This window comes from Phragmites australis, chromosome 6, assembly GCF_958298935.1.
Source record: "Phragmites australis chromosome 6, lpPhrAust1.1, whole genome shotgun sequence".
Taxonomy (NCBI): Eukaryota; Viridiplantae; Streptophyta; class Magnoliopsida; order Poales; family Poaceae; genus Phragmites; species Phragmites australis.
In genome coordinates this window covers 16,440,077-16,463,534 of record NC_084926.1, presented here as the reverse complement: position 1 = coordinate 16,463,534, position 23,458 = coordinate 16,440,077, and the positions used below count along the sequence as shown (strand labels likewise).

General features: G+C 42.0%; 2 protein-coding genes and 1 pseudogene across 2 annotated transcripts; 1 reads left to right on the top strand and 2 right to left on the bottom strand.

Moving 5' to 3' along the window:
* Positions 1-3,776: 3,776 nt before the first annotated feature.
* Positions 3,777-7,546, bottom strand: LOC133921944 (MLO-like protein 1; annotated as a pseudogene).
* Positions 7,547-9,685: 2,139 nt separating this feature from the next.
* On the top strand, positions 9,686-13,995 carry LOC133921943 (glyoxylate/succinic semialdehyde reductase 1-like). Its single transcript, XM_062367061.1, has 8 exons — positions 9,686-9,900; positions 10,034-10,144; positions 10,264-10,365; positions 11,937-12,038; positions 12,692-12,807; positions 13,297-13,375; positions 13,467-13,637; positions 13,724-13,995. Exons 1-8 carry the CDS (start codon positions 9,796-9,798, stop codon positions 13,817-13,819), a joined length of 882 nt encoding a protein of 293 aa, XP_062223045.1. The 5' UTR covers positions 9,686-9,795; the 3' UTR covers positions 13,820-13,995.
* A 2,787-nt stretch (positions 13,996-16,782) lies between these two features.
* Positions 16,783-21,621, bottom strand: LOC133921942 (glutathione S-transferase Z1-like). Its single transcript, XM_062367060.1, has 9 exons — positions 21,459-21,621; positions 21,315-21,371; positions 20,917-21,002; positions 20,767-20,838; positions 18,557-18,610; positions 18,222-18,297; positions 17,902-17,963; positions 17,175-17,234; positions 16,783-17,082 (listed from the first exon to the last, which is right to left on the bottom strand). The coding sequence occupies exons 1-9, from the start codon at positions 21,544-21,546 to the stop codon at positions 16,978-16,980; spliced, it is 660 nt and encodes a 219-aa protein (XP_062223044.1). The 5' UTR covers positions 21,547-21,621; the 3' UTR covers positions 16,783-16,977.
* Between the last annotated feature and the right edge of the window lie 1,837 nt (positions 21,622-23,458).

Here is a 23,458-nt window from a genome sequence, read left to right as displayed (position 1 = left end):
TGTTACCGATCGGAGCTCAGTTACCGAGCTCCGGCGGTACTGAAATCTCGCGGTAATCGTGGTTACCGGTCAAAAATTCAAAAAAATTCGGAAAAATTCATTCGGCAAAATTTGAATTTTTGCGAAAAAATCGTGTTTTTGCCCTCTCGGTAACCGCTCGATTTTGGTCGGTTACCGAGCGGTTTGGATCGGTAACCGCTCGGTTTTCTCGATTTATCGAGCGGTTTTATCGAATTTCAGCGCAGTTCAACAAAAAACCTAAAAAATGGCACAATCTTGTAAAATCAATAACTAATTCATCTGAGCTTCAAATCAAGTGAAACAATTTTTTTTGGCTGCATGAAAGAACGAGGTGAGAGACGGCGCTGCATGAAAGAACGAGCAACAACTTGGGGTATGTTGTTGGTGGCCGGCTGCTAAGGCCACTACTACAGAAAAAAAAAAATATTTGTTATTGGTTCAAAACTGATATCTAGTTTTTAACCGATAGTGAATTAGCGGTAGTGATAATCATAAATTATCACTGCTGGTTTATGAACTAATAGTGATAATTCAATTATGTTGAAGGCTAGAATAGACAATAATAATCTATTTACATATGCAAAAATACTCTATCACGAACTCTTCACGAACTCTTCAGTACGAAGATTAGTCTCAAGTTTGAGATGGACTCATACCACATGTCAAAATGTTCGAGATATAATATTTTATATGACAAAACATCCGTTTTACATCTTGCGATATCCGAGTGACAATAGTATATCTAAATGAATGACGAAAACACGATCATCTTGAATAAAATATATTTTTTACCACTCATTTAGATATGCTTATTGCCGTAATCTAGCTTGAACGAAACAATATCTAAACCTGTATTCACAATGATAATAGTAAGTCTAAATGAATGGTAAAATCACAATCATTTTCAACACACATTTGTGTATTTTGCCATTAGTTTAGATCTACCTATTGTCATAATCTTTAACGCTCACACAACATTCATTCGGAGACAGGGAGAGGAGATGAGGAGATGAGGAGAAATGAAAAATGTGCGGTCGCATGTTGGCTCGATAGAGGCCGGGCCCAAGGGGTAGAGGCAGCCGTAGTGGAGATGGTGAGCCGTAGTGGAGGCTTCACTTCGGCCGCCACTACCCTTCGGGAGAGGCTTCTTGAGATTGGGAGCACGACAAAGGCCGGAGTGGTCGCAAGGTGGCTACAACAACTAGCTCGAAGGACGTGTGGAAGCTGGGCACAAGGGGTAGATGCGGTCCAAGTGGCGACAGTGATCATCGAGCCACTTAGACCGCCACTATCCCTCCGGAGCGGCTTCGATTGGTAGATTGGAAGAGAAGTGAGATGAGGTTTCTGAGAGAGATGAGCACTATTTATAGAAGAATTATCACTGCCAGTTTGGAATACGAACCGACAGTGATAATAATTAACATCGTTGGTTCGTCATCGTCAATTATTGTTCCGTCGGTGGAGCTTACGAACCGGCAGTGATAAATATTATCACTGCTAGCTTGGAATACAAACTGACAAAGATAAATATTATCACTGCTGGCTTGGAATACAAACCGGCAAAGATAAATATTATCATTGCCGGTTATGAAAGGCATGTCTTTTTATGCATATTTTTTTACGAACTGGCAGTGATAATTTGAATATCACTATCAGTTTGTAACACAAACTTGCAGTGATAACTACTATCATTGTCTGTTCCTACTGGCTCGGCTTTTTATGTGCATCTAGAGCTTATGAACCAGCAGTGATATATCATCACTGTTGGTTATTACTGAACCGATAGTGAAAGAGGGGCAAGGATGATCCTTTCTGTAGTAGTGGGTGCGACGTCGCCATCGACGACGATAAGAGATCAGATCAGATCACACAAACACACACACACACACACACACAGAGAGAGAGAGAGAGAGAGAGAGAGAGAGAGAGAGAGAGAGAGTTGGAGATGATGAAGTGGCTACGAAGTCCTAATGCATTCGGACTACATGGACGCAGGAGCGGTCAACCAGTTGCGGGTGACCTCTTCAATCTTCATGCGTCATGTCACGTGCATTATCGCAATTACTTACGACACCTGCAGATTTTCCCTTGTCTTTTCATAGTGCAATGTATTAAGTGATTGCAGAGTTAGATCTTAGTGCAAGCTTGGTAGACCATCTGCCTCCATAAAGGATTGATATTTAAACCTAGATTCCTTGTAGGGATTTCGTGATGCATGTTCTTTGAAATGATATTGGGAGAACAAAAGCGTATAACAAGGACGTGTCACAAAGCAGCATGCAGGTACCTACGTACTCGCGCTATCTAAAGGACATCCTCTTCAACAAGCAAAGTCTTCCTAGCACAGAGGTGGTCAAGATGACCGAGGAATGCACAGTTGCCATCATCAAAACTAGTCTAGTGAAGAAGAAAGATCTAGGGTGCCTAACTATGCCATGTTCTATTGGGAGGCAACATTTTGAGTGCGCTCTATGTGACCTAGGGGAAAGTGCGAGCGTCATGCCAAAATATGTCTTCAACACACTTAATTTGCTAGAACTCAAACCTACATCCATGTGCCTAGAGCTTGTGGATCACTCAATCTGCTATCCAATGGAAATTATCAAAGACGTACCCGTGAAGATTCAAGACTACCTCATCCTAGTTGACTTTGTTGTGCTAGAAATGGATGTGTACAGCAAAACTCCATTGATCCTAAGAAGGCCATTCCTTCGCACTGCCAACGCAAGCATTGATATTGGGATAGGCGATATCAAATTTGATATTAATGGAGCTACACAAACATTCTAGTTTAGTATGATGGTTGATACTTGCAACATGGTCACGATTAAGGTCCAGGAGAAAAGGAGCTGCATTCCATGAAATGGGGGCCACCCTAGCCCATTGAGTGCTCTACCTCGGGTCATCGACATCATACGCTCTACTGAAATAGATTTCGTGGCTCGTCGTTGCCCTGATTATAAAGAGAAGGAAACTTTCAGAGCTACATCTGAAAACTGAAAGAAAAAGAAGCCCGAAGCGGCCACAACCAAAGGCTATCAGAAAAAGAATCCTGCAGCGTCAACCTTGGTCCCTGCGTCCGGAGATGCTAGGAAGAAGAATTAAGGTACAAAGAAAGTCAAGCTCGATAACTATAAATGGAGCGCTTTCAGGAGGTAACCTGTTTATCTGCATTATATTAGTAAGCATTTTTAGTCGCATGCTGCCAGGAGGCCAACCTAAGATTTTTATATAGTGTTGCCAAAAGGTCAACCTGGATTTATTTGATAATTTTTTTATTCTGCCAGGAGGTCAACCTAGATTTTTAATTTTGTGAGATTAATTAGTAAACTTTGCTCCTGTAATAAAACTCAAAGGATTGTGCTACCACCAACATCCAAGATCACCAGATTGGCCAAGAGTTCCCAAAGTATATGTGATCCCACTCCAACACCGTAGGATGAGGTAAAGGAATTTTTTCAATAGAGAAGATGTGCTTTGCTCCTACTCATGTTAGGTTGGGTATAAATTGGACTATAAGGCACAGTATTGGCATTTCCCTCCTGTTTATTTCCAGAAATGAGAAAAAAGCAAAAGAAGAAAAAGCCCTTCAAAACATAGGGACAGAGTGGGAAAACCTAAAAAGTGGGGACAGAGTGGAAAAACTTTAATGGAGGCACAATTTGGTAGTATTCAAACCAACCAGAGCACTCCGTGGTTTTTTCCTAAGTCACAATATCTTTATGGTGCAAAGCCAAATTTTCCAACTAACCCGTTGCAAGAACAAAAATGTTAGCAACTACTAAAACATTTGTATTTGTAAATATCTATACATTGTATACTGACATGTACATATGTTCACTTAGATTAGCCTAGCAATCCCTTGCTCCATTGCCGAGTCTCTGCGTGCATTTGTCATTTGAATTCCACCAACCACACCAACAGGTGAATTGTCACCTACATTTTTCGCTGGTATTCTTTTACGCATCCTAGCATTTTGAGTCCAATTCGCGAGGCCTACAGATATATTGTCGTCAAATATGGCTTTCTTGAACGAACTTCCCATCTTCATCAGTAAGAAATATAGAAAAATAGCATCAAAATTGAGAGCAAAAGTAGTTAGAAAGCATTAATAACGACCTATGATGACACTATTTGGACATGTGTGGCATAGAAAAGATAGAATATAGTACCATTTTGAAGTTTGATGTTTCATTTTTATAATTATGTTACTGTTTTACTTAACCAACTTAAGTGTTTAGTTAAGGTGACTAGTTTACTAAAAATAGAAAAAGAATCAAAGTATGCCTAATAATATGAGTTCAATTTGCACCCAAATAAATTAAGCCAACTTACTTGAGAGATGATAGCATAGAGAGGAAGGGTGTTGTAACCGCAGAGGAGTTGGCTAATAACACTGAAACCACATAAATAATAGGGATACGTCCTTATATACTACTGGCTAAAACTTAAATCCCTGATATACCATTAGGCCTCACGTGTCATTGATTGAGGTGGGCCCACGTGTCATAGACACGTGATGGTATATAAGGGATTTGTGAGTTTTAGCGATGGTATATAAGAAATTGCCCCTAAATAATGAGTTCTAGATTCACTAAATGCTTAAGATGTTAACATAGAAAACTTTAGGATACCTTATTACAAGTCGAGCAATAACATATGCCGGTTTTCCCATAATGCATGACTTAAACCCATAAATTACCTACAAGGGTTGATGAGAGGTAGGGTGTGTTCTACTTTACTTATACATATATTAGGTAGATGGTCTTAAGAGTAAGTCAAACTATTGGAGATTATTTGATGTATGTTTTATATGTTTGGATGTTTGATCGTGATATGTGAATCTTACATTAGAATCGTAACAAAAATAGCTTGCAGACTACATTTTGATTGTATCAATTCATTTGCAATAAATACCAATGACATAATTTTATATAAGAATGGTCCATTAATTATCATATTTCTCTCAATTTCACTTGTGTTCATATTTTGATTGCGTGGCAAGTAATGCTTACTGTTCTTACTAGCAACCAAAAGAAAAATACAATCTCAAATGCATTTTGGAACAAGACGATGTGGATCAAGAGAAGGACTAATTTAGACCGGTGGAACCAAAACAATTCATCCGAAGGGGTTACAACTAGATCCCCTTCTATTGCCGTATCCTTTTGGGCAACCTCGAGAGCCAACTCGGTTATGATATGCTCCATCTTACTTCCGACCACAAGTAGCACCTGTAAGGAATATAATGTATCAAATATGTTATGATTGTACCGGTGACATGGAAATTTATATAGCACACTTGCTTACTTAAAACAATAACAATGTGTTTTATTTATGCTTTTAGAAGATTATCAAGTCAAATAACCATCATATTTACATATAGAATTTGGATTTCAAACAATATTTGTCATGACAAAATATTTTGTTTACTTACAATGAAAGGGACGACTGATATCCAAATGTAGACATACCATCCTATGACAAACACAACAATAGAGTAGCTTTAAAATGTCATATAAGCAATCAATATTTTAATTAAAGAAATTTACATGATAATATAATCAAATAATATAAGCACTAAAGTAGCTACTGCTCGTGTCTTAGATATCTGTTCTAGTAAAATTGGAAGCAATACTCATTGAGCATAGAATTATACCATGAACATTCAGTAGCAAGAATATCATTAGCAAAGACCAAAGGTACCAACTGTGATAAAAAGCATGTGCATTAGTTGTTCAATCATTACGTTAAGTACTAATAAACTATGTGAAAAGTTTGTATATTAACATAATAGCTTCGGGCATTTACCTTATACATACAACTTTCTTGAAATCGGCCTCCAGTGCTCTATTCATATAATTATAAAAGTTGAACTTTGGATGTCCCCTACAGTGTTTCTACCAAAACAGACAAGCAAATGTAAGCTTCTTCTACATAATATGACATATTAGGAAACATGTTTGACTACCATAATGAAGCCAAGTCGCATGGCTGTGTAGTCCTCCTCAGTGACTGACCCATAGAATTGTTTGAAGAAAGAACGCTGAAGTATAAGATAAATTAGTTTGTATTTAACTGGTGTTAAAAACAAAATAACATAAATATATGTGCTAACATTTTAAAATACAAGGGAAGTAAGATATCATCCAACCGAATATTTTCCATCGTTTTCCGTGACCTTTAAAGTGAGTTTGGATAAATTTGAATTCTTACACATGCTTGATCATTTGAGGACCTACAAAATTTGCCCCAACAGCACAGAAATAAACATACAGTTTGGAGCTTAAGCAAAACTGAGGAGTCAACTTGCTAAACTGCCAAGTATGTGTATCATGTACCACTATTGTCGTTTTGTTGGATCTTCGCCTCCCATTGTTTCCAGTTTCTTGTCTAGATGATAATGGACACAATCTTTAGAGAGAGAAAAATGTGTGATAAGCTATTTTGAACACAAAGCTTCATGTTTCCATACCTGTGTGATTCCAAGAATAATTGTAACAGCACTGAGAACCACATGTGTGACCGCTAGGACGAAGATAAATATGTGTAACTGATGAATAGCTTCAACTGAAAGAATTGGAACTTTGCCCTGCAGAAAATGACCATATATAAGTAGTCCAAGAAGGTGAATGCATGAAAGATGATATACATCTAAACAACGTAGGAAAAATTACTATATCGTGAATATACTTATTGAGAAAAATCTACGAATATCATTTCTACACGTTTGAATCCAATATTGAAAAAGATACTGACGACTAAATTTAGATATATAGTTTGAATAGGCTCCAGTAAGGCAGGTAAGTGCCAATTGCCCGGAACTCCGTCCGGCAAACTAAAGCAAACGAGTACCTTACTTAGACAGTAGTCACTGTTAGCTCCTCCTGCCAGGAGCCTCCTCGTGCTGCCCAGCACGCTGGTGAACACGAGTGGCGCCGTAGCGCGCGGTCTTGGCGCTGGTGCGTGGCGGCGGCCGCGGGCAGGGCAGCAGGTGGTTCATGACGCTCTCCCGGACGCATATCTTCTGCGTGGCACCCTGGAACACGTTGAGCAGCAGGGATATGAACCCCAGCAGCATCAGCTCTGCACCGACGCAAGAGATCGTTAGAATTGCACAATCTTTCTTCAGGCTACGTTGCAAAATTATTTGGAGAACAGATTAAGAGAAGCATGATGTCCAACCTTCTTTGACCTTGAGGAGGGCCTCGTACAGCGGCTTCCTGCGGCCTTTGGATAGCCTCTGTTCATGCAAGAATAGAAATGGTTTACTTAGTACTGGTCGGTGCATAAAACTCACTGAACAATAATACTTTTCGCCGTGGAAAAAAAGGACAAGTGATAGCTGCCGGGACGCAAGTACCTTGCCTAGGCGGTGGAGCATGCGCTCGAAGAGCAGGGAGAGGACGACGATGACAGAGCAGACGGACGCGACGATCCATGTCGGCGTGTGCTCGAGTGTTATCTCCGCGCCGCCGCTGGCTTTGGCTCCTCCTCCGGCCATGGCCAACAAGCTCTTCAGACCCCCACCCCCCTGGTTCCTACTCTCCCTCAAGAATGTCAAATAGGGCCGTGTATTATTCAAAAAAAGAAGTGGGAAGCATGATGGCTCCACGGCTTCCTCTTCTTATCAGTTTATAATGGTCTTACACGTTGACTTGGAAAATGTAGGATGGTTACACGTAAAATATGTAATCAAAGGGATGAATGATTGCATATGCTAAATTCAAATTTTAATTTACTCTAACCTAATATTCAGTTTAATCTCAAAATTAATTCAGATAGACTGTCACTAAAAACGATGTATAAAAAAATATGTTAGTTCAATTACCCTCAAATTTTAACAGTAAAAACTAGATAATGTTACAATATTATTCCAATAAGAATAAAGTCAATCGAATCTTGGATAAAGAGTTATAATCTTTGCAAGCAGTTTGTGACAGATAATTTGTGACAGATAGTGATGAAAATAGATTTGACCCTAAATTTGTGATTATGTAAGAAATACAAAAAATTAATCAACTAAAATTTTCATAACCTTACCAAGATGCTCTACGATGATTTTGGATGAAACCCTTTCACTTGATTTTATCACACGACGTCTTCATCCTTCATTCTCTCCATACTTAGCTTGAACTCCACATGTATCGCTAGGATTACCTTTGACTTCACCTGATCTTCTTGATCATCTAGCACTAAGCACCCGTTTGGTCTCGATCATCCCACCGTCAACTGTCAAGTTGCATCCATCACCTGCAAACCATAAAACAAGCAAATATATATCTTAAAATTCCAATGATATCTCTAGTTAGCCCATAACACAAATCTTTAGTTCAGAACTCATTCTACATAAAACATGAGCACCAGATGTTCCGGCGTGTTCACTCACTGAGCACCGGAACATCCGGTGAGTGTGTTTCTATTCAGCGCACTGAAAAATGCTCTCTGCAAGAATTGGTCCGGTATGAAGCTCCGGTGCTCACTTTTCTATCACCAGACCATCCAGTGTCTTTATCTTCTTATTCTGCAACATCTCTGTAAAAATTAGCCTGGTATATTATCCGGTGTCCACAAACTCCCACACGGGACTATGCGGTGACTTCTTCAAATTTGGTGCCAAACTCGAATTTCAAATTTTACCGCGCATTAGAAAAGACTCCAATGCTATCAGAATTGCATCATCGGATCATCTGATGAGAGCTTCCACTTATCACCGACAATTTCTTCTCTATAAAAAATGGTTTAGTGCTCTCTAAGCCTACTTGATCTTTTGTTTTTTTGCTTGAGCACATAATTGCCCCAGCGTCAGCTTCAACATCACACTGGACCATCCGGTAAAACCAACTTTCTAGACACTGGATATTCCGATAAGTTCATTTTTCCTGGACATAAAACAGAAACTCCAACTCTAACTTAGGTTAGGCTGAAACAAAATCACGCATAACCAAGTTCATGCCAACTAAATTCAACTCAAATCCAACGTTATCAATAACTCATCACAATTAAATCAAAACACATCTCAACTTAATTTCTCAATATCACAGATCTTGAACATCTTCACCACCTTTCTAGCCGCTGCGTCCTTGCCTTTCCCTCGCCACAGCAACAACACGCCACCAGCGCATCCCAACCACCGAATAAAAACCGGCAACACGAGGCAACACACGCGGAGCAAGATCAACACGCACCTGCCCGGCGGCAACTCGTTTTGGCTCGGCGGCGACTCTCTGCCGCGAGGCTAACTTTGGAGCGCCGAAAGGAGGAGGTTAGCTAAAAAATGGGTTCAACCCGTTTTTGGGATTTGGGTTGGGTGGAAATATTTGGTGGGTTGGGTTGGTATCTCACTGCTGTTGCTGGGTTGGATGGAGTTGGGTTGTATGGGCTGGGTTGAGTTTGAACCCATTAGCAGGCCTTGTCTGACTCGTTTCTACAGGCGGCACCTCGGCGCGCGCTGAGCTGATGCGGGCGGCAGGCCGAGGCGAGCCCAACAGACACGAGCACCGCACATCGAGCCCAACTTTCACTGACATGTCGGTCCGAGGCTGCCAGTCTGCCGGCTCAGCCCCCATTTGGACCGTCCGATGCTCCGTGGAAGGCGATGCGAGCCTGCTGCTCCGCAGGCCCATCGCAACAGAAAGGATTAAAAAAAGAAGGGGAACACATAGAGAAATCGAGGATTGGCAGGGAGGACGAGCACAAGTGTATCGCCTCGATTGCGGCGGCGGCGTCACTCACAAACACACACACCCTTCTTTCCCAGCGAGAGGCGGAGAGATGGAGGTGGGTTTCTTGGGGCTGGGCATCATGGGGAAGGCAATGGCGACCAACCTCCTCCGCCACGGCTTCCGCGTCACCGTCTGGAACCGGACCCTTGCCAAGGTCCGTTTGTTCAATCCAAATCTATTCATCCCGTCCGATTGAACCCCTTGATGTAGTCTTAGATACGCCGGCTGCACCGTAGTGGTCTCATCCATCGATCCTTAGCGTCTTCCCTTGTTTGCATCCCGCGCAGTGCCAAGAGCTCGTCACGCTGGGCGCCACCGTCGGGGAGACGCCCGCCTCCGTCGTTGGCAAGTGCAACTGCACCATCGCCATGCTCTCCGACCCCAGCGCCGCGCTATCAGTTAAGACACGATGCATACCCCTCAGCCCTCATCTCTTTTTTAGCATTGTAAAGATGCAACTTTTGTTGAATGGATTTTTTATCTCTCTGTGTGTCTGTCCTTGTGTTCATCTGTCTAGGTTGTCTTCGACAAGGATGGCGTGCTGGAGCAGATTGGGAATGGCAAAGGCTATGTGGACATGTCCACTGTCGATGCCGCAACTTCTTCCAAGATCAGCGAGGTGTCTCCCTCATTGCCTATTTTATGTTAGATTTGTTAGTATCTTGCCCCAATTAGCTTTTCTTTATGTGAAAAGTCTATGAGCTATCGTGCAATGATTAGATGGCATTTTCTTTGCCTCAGCTTACTCTCTTAATGGCTCTTTGATCGATTAATAATAGACGGCCGGGTTATTTAGATGTCTGGGTGTATCGATTGCTACTGAACACCGATAGGGACCAAGTCCGTGCCATACTCTTTTATTTGAGCAAGCCTGTCCGAATACATTATATCTGCTACCATTTGAGATGAGCAACTGAACACAATCGCAACAACTTCATCTGTATTCCTTATCATGGATGTGGAGATATTACCTAAGTGGTCTGCATGCCCCTTGGTCTCTTTGAACGATCTCACCGCTGGTACGATTATACAATGGCACTTGTAGAGTATTACACATAACATGTGAATAGAGGTTAATGGCTTTTCCACTTGCACGTGTAGGTACATGTCCTGTCACCACCATCAAATGTGCCTTGAGATCAATGCAAATTTTCAACTTTAAAACGACATTGCCATCTTCTATCATTTCAAACGAACTTTCACAAATCTTGAGGCATTTTAGAGGGCTAAGATATGACATCTAAATACATGTACAACTAGTTTTGCATCCTCCATGGATACAGTTCTAGAATGAGGAAGTGAAGAGAGACTAGGAGAGGCAAGAAAGAAGAAACATAAATAGAAGGACTACCAATATATGTTTCTTTGGTCATCTCCGTAAAAGTGATGCTTTGCAAAGACCTCCCAAATGATAAGATACTGACCAGTCAGGGAAACTATGAAAGTGGCACACGTGCGCTTTTCATTTCTTCTTGAATAGTCCTTCACTTGATGCCACTCGTCAATGCCATATTCAAAAGATTGATATGTATTTCAGACAGGTTGAATTATTTCATTGCATTGATTGGTAATAGAATATTTCAGAGAGGAAACTACTTCAGCTGAGATTCTGAGATCACATGATGGATCACAATAATTTTCTCCCAAATTTTTATTGCTTGTATTTTACGTTTATTGGGTAGAAATAAGGTGTTACAAAGTTTGGCTGTCGAAGTCAATACTTTATACATGTAAGCTACTACAGTTGTAACATCGTGCTCATTATATTTGCAAGAACATTTATGTAGTATCCGTGGCAGTAGTGTCAGGAGTTGTGATTTGTGATGATCCTCGTAGAGATAATAGGAAAAAAAAGTGAGGCCTTCATTTATGTTTACATTTAGACTAACAATCATGAAGCCTAACATATCATTGTGCATGTCCTGAAAAATCCATAAAGTCATGAATCTGTGCTCCATGGATGTCCCATCTGATAGCATAGGCACAAGTACATCATCATGTGTATGTGTATGATGTGTGAATTAGTGCAGACTTGTGCTTAGTCTGAGATGTATTATATATTTGTGGAGCCTGGGGAGCATATATCCCTATCCCAATTTTTTTCTTTATCAGAATACCGTATTGATTATGTTAGTTAATAGTCTCCAACAAATTTTCTTACATTGAGTCTTCCTTGTCAAATTTTTGCAGGCAGTTAAACAAAAAGGCGGAGCTTTCCTTGAAGCTCCAGTTTCAGGGAGCAAGAAGCCTGCTGAAGATGGTCAATTGGTCATTCTTGCTGCAGGGGACAAGGTAATTCACTGTGTTGTGAAGTTATGATGGTCGTTTGCTACTATGACTACAAACTAGATGTGCTTATAGTACTTCACTGTTCGCAAAAGCTCTCTTATATGACCATATCCATTTTCCAACAATTCTTCGGATGCAATTTTGTTCACTGTAGTTGCTAGGGTTGATGCTGTTGGTTGACTTCCTATGGGTCTAATGATAATAAGCTTTCCTGATTATGGAAAGGTAAATTCTTAAGTATTTTGATCATTCTAGTGCCAATAATGGTTCTTCTCCCCTGTATCTGGGTGGCCAGCTTGGTTTTTTTTTACTTCTATTGTAACACCTAAATTAAATAAATAATTCACTTTAAATTATAGTTTTGCAATACTTGCCAGAAAACCATAGTATTGTTCCTCTTATATAGGGAGAGATATCAACAACTACTTAAAAAGTGTAAGGAGATATGGTGCAGATATTAGCATCTAATAAATTGGACATGGATTGTGGATCCAAATATGATGTTCATGGAGGGATATACACAAGTTTATGATTATGTTTAACTTGTCAGCCATCAGATACATATTGGCACTGCCCTGCACAGGGTAACACCATAACCATATTCCTACATTTTTTGTTTGGTCATTGGATCCTCATCCTCACATGTAACATTTCAGGCATTGTATGATGATATGGTGCCTGCATTTGCTGTGCTAGGGAAAAAGTCATTCTTTCTAGGAGAGATTGGAAATGGAGCAAAGATGAAGCTGGTGGTCAACATGATCATGGGAAGGTAGATATTTATTAATTGACACTGGAGCACCTGACTCTAATAATTCTAAGTGCAATTGTGTGATCTGTAATTCTGTGCAATCTAATATTTATGTCAATGATAAATGGAATACATACCACTGCTGCCTTGCAACTTGGAACTAAGTTTATCCTTTTCTATACTAAATGAAAATAAATTCTGACATAGTCACACGGTAGAGATTTTTGCTACTGCAAATTTGGATATTTTCTTATGCGGAATAGTAGATCCCATCTAAATGTAATTTTATCACTGCGCAAACATATAAACCATCTTGGTACAGACCGTCAGCAAATTTATCAGGCATTCAAAACTAGTTCCTGTTTTGTATATTGGGATTCATGGACCTTCTCTCTCAAATAGGATTTACTGTTCTAACGATTTAGTGTTCTAACTATGTTCGTTGCACATCTTGTAAGTTCATTGACTGCAACTATTTTACTCATCTTTGACACTTGTTTCTTGCTGCAGTATGATGAATTCTTTGTCCGAGGGGCTCTGCTTGGCTGACAAAAGTGGGCTGAGCCCGCAGACCCTTCTGGATGTCCTGGTATTATGTTGTGTAATTTCGAGATTGCTGTGAGCCTGTGACTGCACTCGTTCACTGTCAAATAATTGCATCTATGTTTTTGGCTTAAAAGGACCTCGGTGCAATTGCAAACCCAATGTTCAAGTTGAAGGGCCCCTCAATGCTCCAGGGTAGCTACAACCCGGCATTTCCTCTGAAACATCAGCAGAAGGACATGAGGTTAGCTCTTGCTCTGGGAGATGAAAATGACGTCTCCATGCCGGTCTCAGCAGCTGCAAATGAGGTGCGCCCTACTTCCCTTTCAACTTGCTATACATCGTAAAACACAGGATGAAGTAAAACACATGACACCAACTCTTTCAATTGCAGGCATTCAAGAAGGCCAGAAACCTGGGGCTGGGGGACCTGGATTTTTCTGCAGTCTATGAGGTAGTAAAGGGAGCAGATGGTTCAGGCCAGGCGTGATGGGTGATGGTCTCATTTGGATGCTAGAATCATATGACCGTGTTACCATGCAGATTTGCAACAGTGTCTTGTACTGTGTGTCGAAGGCACTTAACTTGCCATCGTATTGATGTGTATATTCAAGATTTAAAACCAGACCTCGCAAAAGAAATAAATGAAGATTTTATACTAGAGCACATGCTACTGTCTTTCAAATTATGTTTATCTTCTTGCAAAACTGTGAGATTAGCACCGACTTGCTGTGAGATTAGTACTGACTTGCTGTGTGATGGTATCCCTAGTGATTATCGGTGACATATCCATTAAAATTTAAATGCAAGGAATCCTCTTACTTGCTAGTTGCTTCTCTGTTAGAAACTAAATAAGGCTATCTTCAAAGGTTACTCTAAAAGTTTATTCTCTTATTCTCTATAATAGTATTACAGTATTTTTTAACACTATTACAATATTCTCTATTTTTTATCTCTAACAGCTACGTTATTTTCTACTTTCTATTACGTTTCATCTCTTTTCAGATCTACCGTCATCTCCTGTTCACTCTGTCGCACAGTGATACGGTCTACTCTCTCCTCTCTCGATGCAGGCACTGCTAGAGACGGCCTAAGTAAGGGTTACTATTTCCAAAATGATTATCTTTAAAGAGGTGTTTTTTTCCTCCCACAGATTTTCCTACTTTTAGATTTATTGAACGTGGATTGAGTGTTTGTAAAGCGCATAAACACAAACACAAGTATCGTAAGCACTTAGTTGTCATACATTGCCATCACGAGACCTCTCAAAATAAGTTTTTTGAATTTCCTTTACAAATGTGCCATACAAAGTTTTTTTGAAGTGTTATGAATGCCACATAATCTATTATCTTATCAAATTTAAAGAGAATAAGTGCATTATTTAGAATGTGTGTGGTACACTTAACACTGATAATCTATTACATAACAAATACCTTCACTTGGTTTTCTAAAACAAACTTCACTCCCTGTCTCTCCATCACCACCCCACTAGGATTCCCTCCTACTCTGGTGGTTATTCATATGCTTCATCAATCTTCTGTTTACCCCCATCAAAGAATATTGCCAATCAATTTGAGTAAAATATCACCACTCAAGCAAAACACATTAGATTTATAGATTAGCTCCTCCCACTAGAATATCTCACTCCACCACTATTATTTTCACTCCCTTTTTGAAAAAGCTATTATTTGACCATACAGAAAGTTCTTTTTTACTCAACCACAGTACCTAGCACTGATCAAATCCTAAACCAAATTTGTCCTTACTCTCACCCTCCCTCTACTTAAACCAGCCAAAGCCCTTCACGGACATCACACCACAACATCACAAGAAAACAAGAAGCCACACTGCACTGCACTGCGCTCATGGGCGCCGTCGTCAAGAGAGAGGAAGAAACCTTCCAAGCAGCCCACGAGCCAGAACGTTACTGCTCTGGTTGGAAGGACAACGTGCAAGAACGTGTTATGGCGGTGCGGGCAGAGGAAGAAGGCTGTGGGCGGGGGAGCTCATCCCAGCTTTGCTGGATGACGTGGCCATGGAGTGCCTGGCACGGGTCCCGAGCCGATCGCACCGGAGGGTTCCGATTTGAGTCGGAATGTCCAGAGTTTTCTCAAACTTTAAGTTCTCAGCTTGGTTTTATCTTTTGCAAATCGGAAGTTTCGATGTGTCAAATCGAAAGTTCCGATATGTGTATATCTCTAGATTTGATTTGAGTAGAACAAATTAATGTTGTTACTTTGTACTGATGGAAAGTTTCGACCATAAAATTGAAAGTTTTGATGTGGGACAAAAAAGTGTATAACGGCTAGTTTTTAGAGGTACACTATAAATACCCCTCCTCTCTCTTCTCTTTGGGCTGTTGATGCTTTGACAAAAAAGAACCTCTCTAGAGCCTCAAAGTTCACCTCTCCTCTCCCTCGCTTTTGTGCTACAACTTGAGAAGGGGATTTGAGTGAGAGATCTAGTGAAAGTGAATTGTTTTCATCTTTGAGCACTAGGATTTATCTCTAAGCGTTCTTCGTGTGCATTTGTTACTCTTAAAGATTGAGATCTTCTAGACAGCTAGGAGTCACTCATAAGCCACTAATTCACTTGTGGTGCGTCGTGAAAAGTTTGTGAATACCGGATTCCGCCTTCGAAAGAGAAGGAATAACAAGTGGAGCTGAGGAGTGCTTTGTGCAACCTCACGAGAAAAATAGTTGAAAGAGATCCGACTCAAGTACGATCAAGCCCCTCAACAGAGACATAGGATTCCCTCAAGGATCCGAACTTCGAGAATAAATTCGCGGCGTCTCCCAACTTTGGTTATTTCTCTCCTCTTATGTGATTTCGAGCAATTTATTTAATATATCGAGTAAGACTTTATGCTTGGTAGTTTTACTAGTGAATAGCATCTTATCCTGTTGCATTTTGCATTTCATAGGTTAACTCATTGTTGCTCGTAAATCTAGCTACGTTTGAAATCCAAGCAAACCGGAAGTTTCGATCATGAATATCGGAAGTTCCGGTATAGATCGGAACATCCGATCATCTAGATCGGAATATCCAATATCTGTTTTCATTGTGTTGTTTTGTTTTATTATTTACAAAAACGCCTATTCACCCATCTAGACCATATGTTGATCCTTTATGGGCACAATGAGGATAGCGGGTGGGTTGGAAGTGGCAGTACATGAGGTAAGATACAAAAGTGCTTCGCCTGAGAAGGACACGGAGGTGGAACAATGCTCGGGGAGTGACGTGCGGTGGCGCTGGACTGAGCGGCAGAGGCGTCGTGGGTAAGAGCCAACTCCTTTCCTCGGGACCGATTGAGAGGAAGATCGCGTGGGATCAAGAGGCTTATATGAGGAACCACAGGCCAGAATCCAATGAATGGTTAGATAATGCCCACACAGAAGATCTGATAGATGCCATTTGTACATGATGTAACCGCACAAGGGGGCGAAATTGGTATACACAAACCAGGAATATGGTAGATTCGGATAGTCGTTGAAACAACAATTTTTTGGCATTTTGCGCAGGAATATCTGTGCTTATTGTTACAGCTAAGACAATAGGAAGAGTATGGTACAACGAGAAAGACCCGACTCCAAATCTATATTCAGATAACCAATATACAAGGCAGATGCAGCCGCAGCGCTGCAGTTCCTAGGTAGAGGAAGGGGCATCCGGTTGATTTTCAGGGTGCGCTGCTAGAAATGCAGGGTGTGCCATGTACTCAGCGTGGAGCCTGTCAAGGGTGGGGTAATTTGACTGTGGCAAAGCAGCACGTTTCATTAGTTCTTGACTGAAAAAATAGAGACAGTGATCTAGAATCCTGTAACAAGAAAGAAGAAGGGCAGTACCATGTCGATTTTAGTGCGATTCACAGCTGCGAAAATTTGTGGTGCAAGGAATACATCTGCCTGCATGCAAAAATGTGTACAAATGACAAACGAATCAACTAACAGCTGGTCTATACTAGCAGTGTCGTACATTCCTATAACAGACAGAAGTCAAGTTACCAAATACTGGGTTTAATTCTACATGAGGTTGTGCATATCTTTGATGAACTGGAACTCCTAGGTGGACAAGTATCAATAGCAATTTGAATCATTCGGCGTTGGTGTTATATTAGGAACTCTATTTCACTTCAGAGAAGACCACCTGCGCGCCATGTGCATAATAGGTTCTGAAATCATAACAAAGCATAGAAGGCAGTTCCATCCCTTGCTAATAGCAAGGCACAGCCTTATACTTATGTTCATTTTGAGTTAATAACCCATACCGTCTCCTTTAGTTTGAGCAAGGAATAGACGCTGTTATATCAAACTTCTTTAAAAAAAAAATCTATACAATTTTAGTTGTTTTTAGCAGAATATAAAAAACAGCTGATGATTCTTCATTTTTTATAATTCTGTTTATTTTCTTCACGCACACACCGCTATATAAGTGTTAGATTGACAAAAGGGCACCTACGTCAGATCAATATGATGCCACTTCACTCTGAAACCACTGCAAGGAAAATTCCCTACAGTAGGAAAAGAACCCAATCCGAAAAAAAGGAGACAATTCTCAGGGAAGTAAATGTACCAGTTGGACTTCATCTCCTGTTGCGTACTTGCCAGCACAGCCTTTTATCAGGTTCTCAATAGCTAAACCATTAGGGAAAGTAAGCATTTGTAGAATAGCAAACAAGCGCAAAAGCAATAGGGATTAGAAAATAAGAATGCTAAGTGATAATATAACAATAACTGAGCTAAAAAAGAACTATGGTGAGTTTCTATAATCATGTGATGCAACAGAACTGCATGGTTTCTTGAAGCACAATTTGCTTGATGAGAGTAAAAGTAGTGCAGCAAAGGTAGTAGTAACTTCAGTCAGTAATGAATGGTTATGTCTGTGAAGACAACCTGTGAAACCTCTCTCGATTTGTTGCTGGGTCCACGAGAGGCTCTCCCCTGCACCAACCTTTTGCTCAATGAACCTCTGCAAAGAAATAGGCACCACGTCAAGTAATGTCCCTGTACAGTAGCTTTTGTTCTTTAAACGAACTGTGCAATATATTTTACTTTACAAAAAACAAGTTGTCTGAATATAGAATCAATCTGCAGCAAACATATTGCATTACTGGCTCATTGCACAATGCAAACGGGTATCCTGTTCCTGTATAGAACTCAGGTGCGCTGAGCAATCAATTTCTATATGAAGAATCTCAATTGGATAGAAGTAATTTAGAGTTACTTACCAACACAGTAAGATTATGGAGAGGTTGAATACCAGAACCTACAATGCTTGCGATCTGCCATAAAGAAAATAGTAAAGTTCACATTAGGCATGACGAATTGGTGACAACAGAACAGAACAAAACAAAACAAGGCAAACATACAACACATTGTATTCTAGATTATGGTTAGACCATGGTACACTATATGTCACTGTGCTGCGCCTGTGCGGTAGTGTCCCGTGTGCCACCCGCTAACCCTGACAACAGCAGAATAGCCTTGCCATGCAGCAAAGCTGAGGGACTTGCACACGCACGCATGGACTCCAACAACTCCAACTGTAATTGTTTTACTTGAGCTTTATCTCTAGTATTTGTACTATCTATCCCTTAGTTGGTTAACCTTTGTCGAGTCCTTGTTTACTCCATACATGTGTAGCACAGGCCACAATGAAATTCAAGTGCATGACAGCCCAACTCTATACACCTTCAGAACTAGCTTTGTTTTGTCCTGTACTTCCACACGCTCTGCAATCCCATCACCTTGAAATTACATTTCCACTTACCACTCTTTTCCTTTTGGGTAAGCTTGTCCGATATCATTACAGTGGGTTGGAAATACCATCCAATGCATCGCTATCATGTGAACCTAGCCCCACACGTTGGCTCACAAAGAATGGTGTTTACCAATTTATCCATCTCTGCATTTGTACAAAGCTAATGGTTTATTCCCTTTTTGTCCTTTCTGCTGTGCTACTTATGTGATCTTAGTGACTTAGCCTCCTAAGATGAATTTGCGGATGGCAGAATGCAGATTTTGATGGGTTTGGATTGGAATATTGTTGTGGTGAAAAACCACAGCATGAGGGACATGGAACGGTGGACAGCTAAAATGAGCTTGAGAGCTCATGACCCCCCTTGGGGTCTTATATATAAAGATGCCTAAATGGGCCGTGCCTACTTAGCCGGCCCGAGGCACGACACTGTAGGCACGGTCCGGCCCGAGTCGAGACAGGACGGGCCCGGCCAGCACGGCACAAGGCCACGGGTCGTGCCTGGGCCGAGCGTGCGGCACGGCGTGCCGGCACGGCACGGCTCGGCTGAGTCGGGCCGGCACGGGCACGGCCCAACCTAGCCCGGCACGATCTGGCCCGACACGTATGAGCCCGGCTATTTTCTATTTTCTATCTATATTTTTAATTTTGTAGCTATTTTTTATCTATTTTCTATATTTTTATCTATTTTATATATATATTTTAATTTTATAGCTACTTTTTTATTTTTTCAGGCTGGCTGTGCCGACGGGCCGCCTGTGGCACCGTACCCGCCGGGCCGAAATCGTGCCCAGGCTGGCCCGGCACGGCACGGTGACCAACGGGCCGTGCCGTGGGCCGAGGGGGAGGCACACGGGCCGGCACGACACGACCTGTTACAGTAGCTGGGCCGTTCCAGCCATGCCGTAGCAGGGTCGTGCCGAGTCGGGCCTGTGCCGGGCCGGCCCGAATGGCCCATTTGGCCATCTCTGCTTATATATATGAGGGAGAAGGGTAAATCCCCCTCTTACCCTTGGTGGCATACGGGAATTACCACTTGTGCCATTACATATGATTGGACTGACTTTCTTCTAAGGGCCTATTCTTGGGCTATTGGGCTATTCCCTGAACAATATAAAAAGATATCCGCAAACTCTTTAGAAAAGGCATGAAACGGCAAAAAGGGCAACTAGTAAACAATTAGTGTAATGATTGCAGAACATTCCAGATCAGAGAATCTGGATGTTTACTGTGTTTGTCTTAAGGGGCCGTTTGGTAGAGCTCTGGGAGTTTATTCCGCCCCAGAATCGGCAGGAGCGCTACCAAACGCCCTGCCGCAGAATCGATTCCGCGGCAGAATCAGAGAGAATCACTCCCACGTTTTGTACTGCGAGGTGGGAGCCGAAAAATCTAGCTTCCACCGATTCCCGACTGATTCTCCTCAATTTTAACACAATCTTCTCTCAGGAATCACTTCCACCACTAACATACCAAACGATTTCACAAACAGAATCACTTTCACCACAGAATCTACTTCTACCGCAGAATCACTTCTACCACAGAATTAGGAGGTTGGAGAGCTCTACCAAACGGGCCCTAAATAATGAAGAATATTGTGCACTAAATTACAATTCCATCCACAAATGGCAGTTTTAGGTTCAATGAATTATGAGTAACATGTGGTGCAGAACTTATCGTTACCTGGTGATTCAGAGCCTTCTTTTTAAGGTCTTGAGGTAAAAGAGGAGGTTCGGGGTACTTGTCCTCCAAATACTGCAAAGCCACAAAGGAACAAGTGACTCGAGCGATACCCAATTTTGAGACAGAAAACACTAGTATCTCAATACTTGCCAAGGCTATTGCATAAGAGTCGCCAATTACTGCATCATCATCAACCAAAGCAGGGACGAACTTCATAGGATTAAGCTTCACGAATTCTGTCGCCCACAAAGATCAACCTATTATTGAATGTCCAAACAAGAGTTCTTGCATAATCCAATTGCATCCAGCTCTGTTCCACACAAACTACTACAATAATTGAAGTTGTCACGCAATGATACCGACGAGTGTAACATCGAGCATGCTTAGGCCCTACTCTGCACTTCCAAAGCCCACTAGAAAGCGAGAAAAGACACAGCGCACCCCATCCCCCCCCCCCCCCCCCAAAAAAAAGCTTGGCCAGCTACAGCAGCACTCAAAATCCAAGCACCGGTAGCATACGGTAATACTAGTACAGTAGTAGTACCCACCTGGATCAGACTGCTCGCCCTTGAGGAGGTTCACCGCCTTGTACTCGTAATCCACACCTGAAGAAACATCGATATCGAGTCAACGTGACCCGACCCGATCCATCCAAGAAACGATGAAGGGTGTGGGGAGTGAGACCGTGGGACCTTTGAGGTTGAGAGCGATGCGGGCGCGGTGGGAGCATGAGCTGCGCCAGTAAGAGTACAGCTTCGGCCGCGACGCCGCCTCCGCCATTTGCAGCCACGCACAAGCTGCTTCGGTGAACCGAGACCGAGACGATGGGAAGGAGAAGAACCGCAAGCGAAGTGGAGCACGGAACGACTCAATTGGGCTCTTTGGCAATACAGCCGGCCCATGCGGCCCGATCCTAGCCGATACAGGTTCGGCCCATACGGGCCCAGCCACGTCACGCCTGCCAAGGCAATCAGCCCCTTCCTTAAAAAACAACTACCCTCCTCCTACTATAACTACACACATTTTTCACAAACGTAAAATTATTTGTAAATATAATAATTTAAAGAAGTATGTAGAAAAAATAATAAAAATATATAGAAATCAAATATTAAATATATAGATACAAAGTTCAAATAATAGGTGGTAGTATTTGTGGGGGACACGGGGAGCTCGGAACGACTCAATTAGGCTCTTTGGCAATACAGCTGCGAGTTTTTTTTATTTTTATATTTTTTCGAGTTTAAATTTAAATAAATAGATTCCCGGCGAAAAGATTTGTAAAAGTAGACACCCACCGTCCTCTCAGAGAGCTGCAGCCCTCTAAGAGGGCGGGTACGGGTGCTAACCGCCCCCTGAGAGGGCGGTAGGCCTTCCCGCCTGGTGTCCGAGCCTACCGCCCCCTCAGGGGGCGGGTAGAGGTCCTTACCGCCCCCTGAGAGGGCGGTAAGGGCTCCTCCCGCCCGCCGCCCCGCGCGCGGTCCCCTGCGCCCTGAGTCTATAAAAACCCCAAAAATTGGAGAAAAAACCATAAAATTCGGAAAAAAAAAAGTTGAGAAGAGAGAGGAGAAGAGAGGAGAGAAGAGGGGAGGAAGAGAGATCGGCGAAGCCCTGCTGCATTTGGGCTGTGGATTTGGAAAAAAAATTCAGGTCAATCTTTTTATCCTTTTTATTGTTGTTAATTAGTGCAGTAGTAGTATATGACATAGATTTTAGATATTTAGATCTAGGGTTTAGAAAATTGTAAAATTTAGTTAGAAAATTGCACGATAATAGTTGAATATAGAATATTATTTTTAGTATATTATTTTCAATTTGTTACCTGTAGTATATTATTTGTAGTATCTTTTTACTACTACTTCCAATACCATATTGTTCGTATCTAACGTGATTATTTGTTCACAGGCCCCTCCAGCCAGTACACATGGACGCCTGCCGAGCCTTCACAGTCCTCCTACCCTAGTCAGGAGGATGAGGCTGGCCCCGACACCGCATACGACATCGTCCGTGACTTCTTCGGGGGCACACCTGACTACGACGTCCTTCAGCGGTCCCAGGTTTCCAGTGCACCGCTTCGGATCCAGCCCATGCACGATGAGCCCTCGACACCGGTGGTCCCTACTAGGCCTACCAGACACGTCGGCCCACCTGACCCCCTCACCTACTCCAGGGGTCACGTGAGGGTTAACCAGCGGCATCGGGACCACGATGGGGCGCACGGACGACGGCAACGAGGGAGGCATGAGTAGCATTTTACATTTTTTGTAACTAACATATGCGTATTCGCTTCGTGATGTGCTCATATGTATTAAGACACGTTCACTTTGTATGGTCGACTTAGCATTTCGTAAATGCATTTCATATTCAGACACGTTCAATGAACAAGTGACCACACCACTAAACTTTAACTATGACTTGACAACACATGCCTCCTGCCGCAGGCTTTAAACAAGATGTGACAACACTACCCAGCTTTTTCAAATCAGTAAATGACAACACGGGTACCAATAAACGTGGAATCTCTGACCATGGGCAACGACAAAACTGTCACATTCTTCAAGATGGAATTCGATGCTCCTCCCGCCAGCTACGCCCATGCCCTAATTCCTTTCTTTAAGAGCGAATCCAATGCTCCTGCCTCCCCCAACTATAAGTAGCCAAACCTCCTTACGTAGAAGCATCGCTCATTTCTCAT

Excerpts from the sequence above, each read along its gene's own strand:
- LOC133921943 (XM_062367061.1), top strand. The coding sequence starts at position 9,796 with ATGGAGGTGGGTTTCTTGGGGCTGGGCATCATGGGGAAGGCAATGGCG. Across the intron at positions 12,039-12,691 it reads TTCTTGCTGCAGGGGACAAG|GCATTGTATGATGATATGGT; the intron begins GTAATTCACTGT and ends GTAACATTTCAG. Across the intron at positions 13,376-13,466 it reads AGACCCTTCTGGATGTCCTG|GACCTCGGTGCAATTGCAAA; the intron begins GTATTATGTTGT and ends TTGGCTTAAAAG.
- LOC133921942 (XM_062367060.1), bottom strand. The coding sequence starts at position 21,546 with ATGGCGGAGGCGGCGTCGCGGCCGAAGCTGTACTCTTACTGGCGCAGC. Across the intron at positions 21,372-21,458 it reads CATCGCTCTCAACCTCAAAG|GTGTGGATTACGAGTACAAG; the intron begins GTCCCACGGTCT and ends ATGTTTCTTCAG. Across the intron at positions 17,964-18,221 it reads AATCGAGAGAGGTTTCACAG|CTATTGAGAACCTGATAAAA; the intron begins GTTGTCTTCACA and ends CTAATGGTTTAG.